The following is a 14,351-nucleotide window of genomic DNA, read 5'->3' on the forward strand; positions in this document are numbered from 1 at the left end:
TTTTGTCAATTTCTTTTCTATTTATGTTTAAGCATGTAATTAATATTGAAGTCGTCAAATTTATTTACGATTGATATGACATATCAATTTTTGAATACTGAAATAAAATTATATATTCGCCTCATAGTAAGTTAAAAGTTGATTTAATAAGGCAAGTTTTTGGTTAACAAATTTGGTCACTAAATTCGGTATGCCTACAAAAAATATTTAGTATAGAAATTAACTGAGAGTGACTCTTGTGAGAGCTTAAGTGAGTTGAAGCACCAAAGTCCAATTATTGGGCAATTAATGTTCGCTGTAGCGTCTAAAAGTTTCGTACAGGTTTGGTAGAGAGAGAAAAATAGTGACCGGGCCTCGTTGTCTTTTACATGGCAGACGGTAGAAACAAATTAGAAGGCAAACACTTTTTTTTTGGTTTATTTGCAAGTACAAGCAAACGAACACTTCAGAAAGCAGTGAACACATGCATTCAAAAAATCTCAAGCCGCAGGAATATGCTGGTGGTGAAAGATGTGTGTTGTAATTAGTTACACGATTCTACATTCACGTTCGTACAAATGTGCTTTTGAATATTATATTATAGCTAGAGAATTTTGTGCCATAGAAAATGGACCTAGATCCTCTTCGAGGCAAACCATCGGAATCCTGCTGAGCGAGAAATACGGGCTGTTGAATTTCGATTTAACGGTTACAAACATAGAGATCCCTCTTAAAGTTATAATAATTATAGCCGTTTGATTGAAATCCAACAGCGCCCGTGTTTGTTACTCAGCAGTATCCCGAGTGTTTGCCTCGGAGAGGATCCGGTTCCATAGAAAATTGACTTCCCTTGTCATGCAGAAATGTTAGCTCTTTCAGTAATATAGATACATGCATGCATACATATTTCAGAGGTTAGACTGGTAGCTAATATATGACTTCAGAAAAACTGTTGAAATGTTTTAAATGTGTCACTTTTTGCTTCTGTGGATACCAGACATGCACGTCACTGGCCTTTATTTAGTTAGTTCGAGACATCCAAATATAGCCTTAATGGTACCGCAAACACTCTCTATTTATGTATAGCCCGGTGGCTTTCTGGAGGCGTTGAAGTGGCTAGTAGGCAGGAGATAAGCTTCATGATAGCTGCTAGCAGATAAGAGATGGAGGGATATAACGTTAACTTGAGTGTGATGAGAAAAGGTGCCTGGACTCGAGAGGAAGATGATCTTCTCAGGCATAGCATTGAGATTCATGGAGAAGGAAAGTGGCACCAAGTTCCTTACAGAGCAGGTATATATGTTAATGTGTATATATAACTGAGAAAGATGGATATGTGTATTGCTAGGAAAGCATTTCATTAGCATATTCAGTACATAAATGTTATAAACTATGCATCTATGTATATTCAGGCTTAAACAGGTGCAGGAAGAGCTGCAGACTAAGATGGTTGAACTATCTGAAGCCAAATATCAAGAGAGGAGACTTTACAGAGGATGAAGTAGATCTTATAATTAGGCTTCACAAGCTTTTGGGAAACAGGTACTAATTAATAAATAAACATCGCTTTCGATTCGTATCCTAGCTGAAGGACACTCCACATCGTCCTCATTATTGAACTTGTTGATACCCTTAATTAATCGAGCTTATGCTCTAAAAGACTCTTCAGTATGCTGGGAACACAGGCACATTCGTCATATGTCATTATACAAGTGAATGGACACTTGAAAAAAAAAAAAAAAAAAAAAAAAAAGTTTATCCACTTGTATAATAACATATGATGTGTTGCCATGTGTTTCAAGCACATTAAAAATCTCTCCATGCTTTATTATTACTTTCATTACACAGTTTAATAAAAAAAAATTGATGTGGATAACCAGTGAATGGACCTAACCAAACAAAGTAAACCAAAACCAATAATAACTCACAAAAATGAACTTATAATAAGTTTACTCTTCATTTTTTTTGGTATTATAATATTACACCTTAAAGGGGAATAGTTGTTTTTGGGTTAAGCCAAACAATAAATAATTCGTAATAAATAAATATGAAACTCACTATCTTTGAAAATTGAACCTCATACCTCATAATTACAAGTGAAAGAAAATATCAAGTGCTAGTAGCAATAAATCATGAACCTTAGGTGACCGAAAAAATTAAATCTTTGCACAAAAGGGCACGAGTAAACTCAAACAATGCATCCTATGGAAGATTAGTATCTCGTAATAAGATTTTTTTACGTAAAGTCACTTTCATGCTTTTAATCCTACTCGGCTCGACAAATCTTCGTGATTTTGTACGTTCGGCCTGGTACAGAGGCTTGGATCAGAATTGGTAAAAACTATAAAAACAAATATGCTAACTCCATTTCTTACTGCTAACCATCAAGTTACTCTTGGATTATCAATGTAAGTTTTCAGTTACATGAAAAAAAAAATGTTTGTCGTACCAGTATGTGCCGCGAGCCAAACAAAATTGGAAAATCTTGGATGTAAAGATCCTTGATATATATATATATATATATATATATATATCAACTGGGGTGTAGAAACTCCCCCATTAAACAGATGGCGGGTACTCCTCAAACAATTTTTTTATTACATGTTCTGGGATGAGGGAGAGTTTGAACTCAACATGCCAGTTCAAATAACTATCTTGAAATTAATAGATTTTAAAGCCTTAATAAATTCCTTTCTTTTTTTTTTTTTTTACACAATAATGTTAGTGAATTACATTGTTTGTTGTTAGAGGGGAGCGAATTGAGTGGAAATTGAACCTGCACCAAGGCGCATATATGCATGATTGCTTTCCACCACTACTATAAAGCGCCATCTCCTAAATTAATTCTCCCTAACCTATATTGTTATCACGTTATGTATTAAATTAGTTCACTCCATTTAATTCTAAAGAAGAAAAATGTTAATGCAATCTAACATTTTGTTTTATGTTTTTTTTTTTTTGCTTTGTTCCTCTTATTTTTCATCCGAAGTATTCATGATTTTTTTTTTTTTTCGTGTATGTACTCAGGTGGTCGTTGATTGCTGGAAGACTTCCAGGAAGAACAGCGAATGATGTGAAAAATTATTGGAACACTCGATTACGGATCAATTCTCGCATGAAAACATTGCAAAATAAATCCCAAGAAACGAGAAAGACCATTGTGATCAGACCTCAACCCCGAAGTTTCATAAAAAGTTCAAATTACTTGAGCAGTAAAGAACCAATTATAGACCATATTCAATCAGAAGAGGATTTAAGTACGTCATCACAAATGTCGTCGTTGACAAACGATGGAAATGATTGGTGGAAGACCTTGTTAGAAGACGAGGATATACTTTTGAAAGAACTGCATGTCCCAGTCTTGAGTTAGAGGAAGAACTCTTCACAAGCTTTTGGATTGATGATATGCAACAGTCGGCAAGTTCATATGTCAATTTTCCTGACGAAGGACAAAGTAGAAGTGATTTCTCCTTTAACATGGACCTTTGGAATCATTCAAAGAAGAATAGCTAAAAAGATGATTCTCAATTCTTCAGTACCATTTTAGTTTGTATGCTATTATTTTCCTTGCTCGTACTATTTTAGTATTGTTGTATGATTGTAAAAAAATAAATAAATAAATAAAAGCTCCCACCTTAATTATTAAACATCTGTAAAATATTGATATCTTTATTTGTAAAAATCACATCAAATAGATAAAATCAGTAACTACCGCTACCAAGTTGTTTCGTGGACAACTGTGGTTGAATCATATAAGCAATGCAAACAACTCAAGGAATTTCTGTACTTGTATCGTCTGCATTTCAAAGCTTCCAAAGGTCCACCACAAAACAGAAGTCACTGCCACTCTTACCTTCTACATCAAAACTGCCACTTGATCTTGTTAATTGTTTCATCCCAAAAGTCTGTGAATGGATCTTCATCTAACCCAAGACCAGAAAATGTTGTTTTTGTGAAGTGTATTATCGGGGATCTCATCCAACAAGGTTTTCCAAAAACCAGTTTAATTCTTTAATGGATGGGGGCCTTGTAACTTTTTGCTTCAATGGTTTTCTGATTGGTTTTGTTTTGCAATCGCCACTTGACCTTTCAAACATAGTGAACTATTACAAAAGGTTTGTGGTCGGGATCTTATGGCGATGGGATTTCTTATCTTATGGAGTTTCTCTTTTATATTTCCCGCATGAGAAGCTATCTACTCCGTATTTGAGTGTTCAAATAGTTTTTATTTTTTATTTTTTTGGTAGAAATTAGAAATTCACTGTCAGGGTAAAAGTCAATAAAGTACACGGAAAGCCAAAAGCATGGCTAGCAGAAAACACAATAAACTACAACAACCATAGGAATGTTGTGGAGATCAAGAGTCCCAGATGCTACACTGGGTGTAAAAACGTCACCTCCCAACATTCCAGGAAAATTAACTAGGAGGACAAGGCAAGCCGTCCCAGTTGAGAACATGCACCAAAGAAGATGGAGGTCTCACAATCCGAGTGCCAGCATCCTATATCCTGAAAAAATTGTGTCGCCAACTTATCCGCCTCCAAATTTGTTGTTCTTGGGATCTAAGACCAATGACAGCCTTGAAAAAACTCTCCCAACATAATGACCCTTGCGATAATCAAGAAAACCTCTCAACTGCCAAGGTGAATAGAACTATTCGAAAAAGAGATTACTTCCTTTGAATCCAACTATTGAAAAGTAAATTGCTTACTAATTTCTTGTTAGTAAATGATTTACCTAGTAGATTTTCTATTTTGTCATTTTGTGAAACTGTTTTCTGTTGAGATAGCTTGAGCTCATATGCCAAGTGTAGGACTTAGATCAGTTTTTATTTTCAATGGTTAACATGCCTTGTAATTGCCATGTGTCATAATCACAATGGCTTATGTATTTGAATGGTGATGATAACTGATGTAAGGAATGAATGAATATATGAAAGTGGAGCATCATTCTGCAACGATTAGAATGTTGCAGCTGTGAAATATTCTCTCTGACTCTCTCTTTAGATTATTTTCTTTCATTCTTCTTGCTCCTTTCAAAATCCAAGTGATCAGATCAATGATAAATTACTAAAATCTCAACATGGTATCGCGAGGGTTTAATCTGGAATCGGGGCATCGGATCTGTGAGTGCTGTGCTTTGAAATCCAGTGTGAAATTTCCGACTCAGTTCATCGATCAAGTCTCAAATGGTTGGGTCAGGTAGTAGTGATCTTCGGGCTCCAATATTCAATGGTGACAACTATGAATTTTGGAAGATCCGAATGAGAACTATTTTCAAATCACATGGAATCTGGGACTTAGTCAAAAAGGGTCTTGAAATTCCAAAATCAAACGATAAGAAGCTTGAAGATGAAAGCTCATCAAATTTAGAGAAAGCTTCTCTGAGTGATAAGCTAATGAAGGATGCTAAGGTGCTGGGTATCATCTAAGGAGCTGTTTCGGAGGATATTTTTCCCAGAATCTCGAATGAGGAGACCTCAAAAGGCGCTTGGGATATTTTACACCAGGAATTTCATGGTGATAAACAAGTAAGCTTGACCAAAGAATTTGATCATGTTTGTTATGTGATCGAACAAACTAAGGACATTGAAACTATTGAGGTGCAAAAGGTTATTGCTGCATTGAGAGGATTTGTACAGCGCCTTGACAAGTATGCTGAGAGTACCACTGAGAGAGCTTTCAGTAGTATGAGTGTGAATCCAAATGGGACTCAGTCAAATGCCTCTTTTGGTAACTCTAAACCAAAGAAGAACTGGAAATCGAATGGAAAGATATAGGACCCTAAACCTTAGAATCTTGCTAATCAAGGTGGCAAGTATGATCAAGGAGGAAAATCGGATCAGGCTAAGGGAAAATGCAAGCATTGTAATAAGCTACACTGTGGTGAGTGTTGGTTTAAAGGGAAGCCAAAATGCCATGGATGCAATCGTTTTGGTCATCTCATCAAGGACTGTGATCAACCAAACAAGGCTGGAAAGCTTGTAAACTTTGCAAATCAGGTAACAAAATCTACAACCATGTTTTATGCCTGTCATTCTGCTACTATTGGAAAAAATATGAACATATGGTATGTAGACAGTGCATGTAGTAATCATATAACCTCTCATAAATCCTTGCTTATTGATGTTGATAAAAATGTGAAGTGTAGAGTTAAAATGAGCACTGGAGATTTAGTACAGTCAATAGGCAAAGGTAACTTGGTTATTGAAATGAAGGGTGTGACTAGATATATTAAAGAGGTTATGATTGTACCTGGATTGGATGAGAATTTGTTGAGTGTAAGGCAGAGGGTAGAGCATGGTTATTGGCTTGTGTGTTAGTGATTACATGGTTGATATATATATGGAGATAGACATATGGAAGATTTGATTGCAAGTGTTCCAATGAAAGGAAACAAATGTTTTCCCTTAAGTTTGGAATATGTCAATCCTCACATGGCTAATAGAGCAACTGTTGAAGAGTCTTCTTGGTTATGGCATAGAAAATATGGACATCTAAACTACATCAGTTTGATGCTCCTGCAAGAGAATGAAATGGTGCAGGGTTTACCTAAACTACAAGTCTCTGAGCATGTTTGCTCTGGATGTGCTACAGAGAAGGGGTCACAGGGAACCATTTGACAAGGGAAAGACTTGGAGGGCATCACAACCTCTAGAACTTATTCACGCTGATATATGTGGTCCAATGCACTCTTGGAGGCAACAGATTCTTTCTCACATTTATTGATGATCACACTAGGATGTGTTGGGTATTATTCTTGCAGCACAAGTCTCAAGTCTTCAACATTTTCAAACAATTCAAATCCATGGTTAACCTACAGAGTGGCTACCAAATTAAGAAACTTAGAAGTGATAGCGGTGGAGAATACACATCCCTAGAGTTTTCAAAGTTCTGTGAAGATATGGGGTTAGAAAGGCAATTGATTGTTGCCTACTAACTGCAGAAGTTGAGTATGTTAGTGCAGCTGAAGCAACCTCTCAGGCCATTTGGCTTAGGTTTATGCTCGAGGACTTTGGAGAAGAGCAAGCTGCTGCAACTTCCATATTCTGTGATAATACATCAGCTATAGCCATGTCTAAGAATCCAGTGTTTCATCAAAGGACCAAGAACATTGGCAAGAAGTTTCATTTCATTAGAGATGCAATTCAAGAAGGAGTGATCGATTTGATTTACTGCAAGAGTGAAGAACATATTGCAGACATTTTTACCAAGGCTCTTCCCAAGGACAAATTCAACTATTTGAGAAGCTTGATTGGTGTGAAATTAGTTAGCAATTTAGAAGGGAGTGTTGAAAAGTAAATTGCTTACTAATTTCTTGTTAGTAAATGATTTACCTAGTAGATTTTTTATTTTGTCATTTTATGAAACTGTTTTCTATTGAGATAGCTTGAGCTCATATGCCAAGTGTAGGACTTAGATCAGTTTTCATTTTCAATGGCTCACATGCCTTGTAATTGCCATGTGTCATAATCACAATGGCTTATGTATTTGAATGGTGATGATAACTGATGTAAGAAATGAATGAATATATGAAAGTGGAGCATCATTCTGCAACGGTTAGAATGTTGCAGATGTGAAATATTCTCTTTGACTCTCTCTCTCTAGCTTCTTCTCTTTGCAGCCACAAAAGGGTTCACCGCGCAAGATATAAAGTCTGTAACCATATTTGGTAAAAGGGGCTTGAGATTAAAGATTGTTGAGTAGCTAGCCTTCCAAATATGCATAAGCAACATAGTGGAGCCAATTACCAAGGGTAGTGTTACTCCTAGAGATCCTGTAGTTTAGGGAACCACCAAACCATATGGGCACAACCCAAGGACACAAAAGAAACATGTGTTCCACAGATTCTTCCTCCTCGTTACATATAGGGCAAATTGGAGATGGGGAGGAATGCGGTTTGTAAAGAGCCAACTTGGTGGCCAGAGTACCCCCAAAAGTCCTCCACATAAAATTTCTAACTTTTGGAGGAGCATGCAATTTCTAAATTTTTTTTCCACCCCACGCCACCAATCTGCCAAGACGAAAAGGGTTGACCCACTCCACCAGTCACCCCACAGTTTCGCTGAGCCGAGTGCACCGTGAACCTTCCCGTTTTATCCCATGGCCAAACCAGATGATCTACACCCCGATGGTCACCGATGCCAGTCTCCAGAATCATTTGCATCCAAATCCCAAGAAGAATTTTGGCAGATTAGTGACTCCACCATTTGATTTTGATTGATCAGCCCTCCCTCAGATGGGGTTGGATGCCCATCAGGAAGAGAAGGCAACCAACGGTCAACCCACAACTTGATACTTTGTCCATTCATTACCTGCCAATGGGCATCTCCTGAAATAATATCTCGACCTTTTAGAAGGCTAGCCCACGCCCAAGATGCTCTGTGACCTCTCTTGGCCTCAATGAAAGATGTGGTAGGGAAATACTGAGCCTTCAAAAACGGCACCCAAAAGGACTTCGGTTCGTTAATAATCCACCGACGCTGCTTAGCAAGGAGAGCTAAATTGAAATCCTGGATAGGTCTTAAACCTAAACCCCTCCTCATCACACTTCGGAAGGCCCAGCTTATTCCAACCAACCCAATGAATCTTGCTTTCGTCCTCCTTTTGACGCCACCAGAACTGAGCAAGCATAGAGTCTAGATCTTTACAAATGGAAACTGGGAATTTAAGTAGGGATTGCTTGAGCCACCGCTATACTAAGTACTCCTTTTCCAGCCACGGAGAGAAGGTTCTGCTTCCAGCCTTCGAGCTTTCCAAGACCCTACTTTTAACATACGCTAGTGCATGACGTTTTGGTCTGCCCCAATTAGATGGAATTTCGAGGTATAGGCCCGGATCATTAACCTGCCACATTCCAAGAATATCTGTCAGCTTCTTCCCCAGCCGCAGGGCGTTAGATTAATTTCTGCTCTCTTTTTTACCAACTTTGTCAGTTCGACCTCCTGCTTGCATATCTATATTCCAAACACTTGGTTCACCGCACCCCTCTCATAACCACAAATTTTCTTCTACGAATAATGGTTGAATCCAATTTTTTTGAATCAATAACTTGACACAATTATTTGTTTACATAAGTAAATATTGTATGAAAATAACTCTCGCATCCCAAATAATTGATACCAGTACCTGGGAGGATAAAACACATAAAAATCGATCACTCTATTTTCACATCTTTATGAACAAAAGGATTGAATTAGCCAGAACACCAAATCCAATTATATACATGGAGAGAGAGAGAGAGAGAGAGAGAGAGAGAGAGAGAGAGAGAGAGAGAGAGAGAGAGAGCAATTGCAATCTACAATCTACAGACCCCTAGAACTAGGAACATCAATCCACTGCAACTGGAGTTCAATCTCCCCACACTCCACATTTCTGAGTCTGAGGATCATGTTTTGGACGAGTTTGCCGTTGGACCAGATGATGCAGCTCTCTTCAGCAAGACAGTTCTCCCTGCTTGGTTGTACTTTTGTAATTACGGTTCCATCTGGGAGGCCTTCCGATCGCATCCTCAAGACTTCGACAAATTGTGCAATATCAAAGTGTGCGTCCCCCATTTTGTCATCAAAACTAAATGTGTCTTTATCGTACACAAAAAGCGTGATCGGAAGATTTGGTTCTGTAACGGAAAGTGTCAATCTTTCATCCCATTCTGGATTCACATTCCGCTTCACCACACGAGTTTTCAGTTTCTGCATCATCAAAAAATAGGTTTAAGCTATCAAGTAATATGAGTTTAGCCAAGTTGACTAATAGCGTGATCCACCCTCTCTGCTACACCAAGTCCAAATTCCCCCACCCCGCGTAGTTCTAATATGTCATCTAAAACCTAAATTTCAGAACGTATAACCAAAACCCACAAACCCAAATGGATCAGGAAATGCATCAAAACAAGGAAAAAATAAACACAAAAGTAGTTAGTAAATTGAAGGAAGCTAGCCAGATTGAAATATTACCTGTTTGCCCATTTTAACAACAACATAAGGATCACTGCTTTTCATGTCTCGAACAGCAAGGTTCACTCCTCTTTGGACGTGAATTCTCAGCAGACCCATCATGTCCTCCATTCGATCAACACCAGATTTTTTATTTAATTTTTTTCCACAAATCCAACTAGTACCAAAAATGGCGGGAGTAGGAAGGTATATGCAGGAGAGGAGGGTGAGAAATTTGGATTTCTTTGTATTCAAGTAGTTGAAGGAATTTTTTATGCCAAACCACTGCAATTCCGCCTTTTATACACAAAACTGTCTGAAGAATCAAAGACTTTTTATTTATTTCAAATTTGGTGGTCGCTTTTGAAGACAATACTTTATGCTTTAGCCACGACTAGAAGCCGGCCACCCAATATCCTGTGCCTTTTTTTTTCAACATGTGACGTTACAAAATCAACCCAACCAATAATAGTCACGCGCACTCTCAACAAAAAATATAAAAGAAAAAAAAAACAATAGTCATGCGGACCTAGACTTTTCCTCCTTTCTTACAATTTTTATTGTATAAAAAATATTAAGGCTTCAAACTTGTTAAGAATTGTCAATTTCCTCCTTTCTTACAATTTTTATTGTTTAAAGTATAAACAATTTAAAGTTCTACAGTCTACAGAACTACAAGAAATGTAAATACGAACTTAGTGGTTTCTTAACCATCGTATAATTATGATTATACGGTATTACAGTTGGTGATTTTAGTTAAATTTAAAGAAATTTTAAGAAGTGACGGGAATGCACACCTCTTGTTGAGTGCAAGTAATGTTCTCTTCCCATTCAATGACACCATCTGCCCCACTAAGGCCAAAATAGTTTTATCTTGTATAGAATGATTAATAAATGAATTTTTTAATTTTTAAAATAAGCCTCATTCTCGAGGCCCTTCCCCAACCTTCTAATTATGCCCCTCTAATTCCTCTTAGCCCCCGACAACCACCATCGCCGCCTGGGGTTTTGCCTTACCATGACCTCGTCCCCTTATCATCCCACCTTTCTCCTGGTGATCAAGAACTGGCGTCTTTAAATCATGATGATGAAGCAACATGATAGAAGAAGATGATGGTGCCAAATTGATATTTTAGTTGTGTAGTGGAGGCTGGAGCTTCAGTGGGTGTTCATGGTGGTCGGCGTGACGTGGTTGTTGGGTGGAGGACAGACATTTTGGCACATGTGCCAGTGACCCTTTGTCAAAAAATGCTTGGTTTCTAGTTGCAATATCGAGACAGCGGAGGGAGATGGAAGAGAGAGGGCACCGGTGCTATATTAATTAAAGGCTAAATTGGATTAATGGTCCCCGTGATGAAAAAATTCATATTTAAGCCCAAAATTAACATCTTTCTCGTCTGTCTGTTAACCCATTCAACCTTCATAACCAAAGGAGAAAAAAACTCATTCATCCAAAGCTATGAATTCATTGATTCATGCTTCGATTCCATTCAAATACTGAAAAATGAAATATTGGGTTGTGAAAACTAACTTACAGATTGAGGATGGTGTGGTTGGAGCCTCTCTGCAATAAAAGAAGCTTCAAGATTTGTAAAAATAAGAAAGAACTGCAAATTGGGTTGTTAATTTTGGGTTAACAGAGAGTTCACATAAATGTTAATTTTGGATTTAAATCCTAAGGGAGTTCACCACAAGAGTTTAAATCTGAATTTTATCATCATAGGACTATCTTCCGATTACCCTCTCACCACAGGTACCATTAATCCAATTTAGCCTTAATTAAATATTATTTTTTAATTGCTTTAACGATGGGCCAAATTGTTGGTGTAAATTCCAACTGTTGGTGGAACTCCAAATCAACAAGAGTTCCGGTACCTTGAAAAATGGGAGGAATGATGGTGACATGTAGGTCGAAAACATCCCTTGATATATGAGTCCTTGGGTCTTTTCATCTAGAATAAACTTTTCTACAACCATTGAATAAGTTTATAATTCGGAAACGAAAATTAAAATCAACGTTGAAACTTGAAATCGTCCGTTGCTTTAGCTGCAAGCATTACAAGACTACGTACTGTTAATCGAAGGATAATATGCAACGATACTATTAGTTACTTAATATTACTATCTAATGATTTTTTTTATTTATTTGTAAAGATGAAATTTAGGTTTGCTTTCTGTGAATCATGAATTCAATACCATTTCATTATAAAATTAAATTGGAATAGATAGCTCATCATGTCAAAAATATGTGATATGAAAAAAGAAAAAAAAAGAATTATGTCCAATCTGAAGGTCGGATATTCACACACAAATCACATGCGAAAACATAAGATTTTATTATTCAGCAATAATGCTTATGTCCAGTACAATAAGGTGGGCTGCTTTTCTTTTTTCTTTTTCAATTTTTTTTAGAAATGGGAAAGGAAACTGTATCTTTGTGTAGATTGCGAAGTTGTTCCAAACAATAAGATATGAATTATAAAATCATTCCATGCCAAAACAGATTAGGAAAGGAATACAACTCCCATTATAATTCTAATATTATAGTCATGCAGATGATTAAATTTATTTTGAAGGACTTGGTTGGTATTTGCTCGTATGCTTCTAGTAGTTCTATCAAATTATGACTCTTATGTGCTGTTTTGCAATTATTATTCGTTTTTTTTGCGCGGTTGAACTGTTCAAGACTGAAGTGTCTCCAAATTCACCCGTTCATTTACAAATACTTCTTGGTTAGATACGGGAGGTTCTATGATAGCTTGATCTCAATTCGTAGTGGTTTTCGAGATTAAGATTTGTAATTTAATTTAAGCTTTTAGTTGCTTGAATATAGATTATGCTAAATTTTGATAATTGAGCATATAACAGTAGTTGCAATGCGGATAAGCTTGTTGACCAACCATTGTGTTTAGGTCATATTTTTGGTTTTTTTCAAGAGCGTAATTTAAAAAATGACTAATGCTACACTTATAACATATTTATACTATAATTTGTACCACTTTTTCTCATGGAGTTCAAGTTCACCAACACATATGATTCACATCTCTATTAGACTAATAGTACAAATAATGGTACAAATATATAGCAAGTGTATCGTTTTTAAAGGGATCATTTATATTCGTTTTCTCATTCTAAAAATATCTTTTTTATTTTATTTTTTTTTGTTTCTTGAATTTCATTTGATTTGTGAATATTAAGAAAAATGAGTATGCAAAAATTGTTTTCCAATTTATTAATTTAAGCAACAAATGTTTTTTTTCCTTAAAAACTAAATAAAAGAAGATTTTTTTTTTTTTTTTTTTTTTGTGGGAAACTGAAATAAAATAAAAGAAGATGTTAGGAAGGAAGATGTGGGGTAGTTTTTGTCTCCACACATCGCATGTTGATACAATTCGTTCTAGAATTGTGAAAAAATAATGGGCTTCGAGAAAGACAAACAAGGAATCTTGGGGTCTTATGACTTTAAATTTATGTAATTATCAAGAACTACCCATTTCTTGGAAAAACATGGTGACGGTGACGGCTTGACTTCCTCTTAAAGGATTGTGACGGTGATGCCTTTCCCATGCTACCTTTTCAGTTGCCACTTATTACTTTAAGGCTTATTTTTTTGCTATGCGTTCTAAAACTTAACTTAATCTTATTTTGTTCCCTGTAATTCAAAAATTATCATTTTACTTCTGAAACTCAAAGTTTGCTTCGTTTTTTTTCCCCTTAAAACTCGATCTTGACTCCATTTTGCTCCCATGAAACTTGAAAGTCGTCCCATGAAACTTGAAAGCCGTCTTTATAAAACTCAAAATTCACTCCACATTGCCTCAGGTATGTTAATTTCTTATGTGAGTTTGATTTGAGTGCACCAGGCTAATCAATTTCTTTTTCTTTTTTTTTTTTTTTTTATATCTCTTCAGTTTCTTTCAAACTTCATATTCTCTTATTGTTGAATGTTAACACATAGCGGAGATTTATAATCAAATTTATTGCACATGTGTTATAGTCTTGTTGGACGTTGGGTCTCACATATGTTTAGGAGACAACCTATAAGTTTCAAAGAGAAGAGAGAGTCCACAAGTCAAAGTAGAATGAATTTTGAGTTTCATGGAGTAAAATTGTGGCTTTTGAGTTACAATGGACAAAATGAGATCAAAATAAAATTTCAAAAAGCATAGCTAAAAATAAATCTTACTTAACGGAACTGTTTTACTGAATAAATAATTGAATAGTTGTTTAACTAGTGTCATTGTTAGTGTGCTTTTTTCTTATCAGTCTCTTTCGACATTATCTATACAGAAATAGAAATATGTATTTCAAATGTCTTTTTCATTTGGTAAACCATCTGCACATAAACTACTAGTCTATGTCACTACGACATAATTGCCCATTTACGACGCACAAAATACGTCGTGAAGTATCATTTAAGATATATGGTCTCAATCTA

The 14,351-nt window shown here is 36.2% G+C and overlaps 1 protein-coding gene and 1 pseudogene across 1 annotated transcript; one reads left to right on the top strand and one right to left on the bottom strand.

Moving 5' to 3' along the window:
- The first annotated feature begins 998 nt into the window (after positions 1-998).
- Positions 999-3,608, top strand: LOC137708300 (transcription factor MYB1-like; annotated as a pseudogene).
- A 5,617-nt stretch (positions 3,609-9,225) lies between these two features.
- LOC137709543 (protein C2-DOMAIN ABA-RELATED 4-like) lies at positions 9,226-10,161 on the bottom strand. Its single transcript, XM_068448626.1, has 2 exons — positions 9,935-10,161; positions 9,226-9,670 (listed from the first exon to the last, which is right to left on the bottom strand). The coding sequence occupies exons 1-2, from the start codon at positions 10,043-10,045 to the stop codon at positions 9,284-9,286; spliced, it is 498 nt and encodes a 165-aa protein (XP_068304727.1). The 5' UTR covers positions 10,046-10,161; the 3' UTR covers positions 9,226-9,283.
- Positions 10,162-14,351: the final 4,190 nt, after the last annotated feature.

Source organism: Pyrus communis, chromosome 11 (assembly GCF_963583255.1).
Source record: "Pyrus communis chromosome 11, drPyrComm1.1, whole genome shotgun sequence".
NCBI classification, from domain to species: Eukaryota; Viridiplantae; Streptophyta; class Magnoliopsida; order Rosales; family Rosaceae; genus Pyrus; species Pyrus communis.

Excerpts from the sequence above, each read along its gene's own strand:
- LOC137709543 (XM_068448626.1), bottom strand. The coding sequence starts at position 10,045 with ATGGAGGACATGATGGGTCTGCTGAGAATTCACGTCCAAAGAGGAGTG. Across the intron at positions 9,671-9,934 it reads TTGTTAAAATGGGCAAACAG|AAACTGAAAACTCGTGTGGT; the intron begins GTAATATTTCAA and ends TTGATGATGCAG.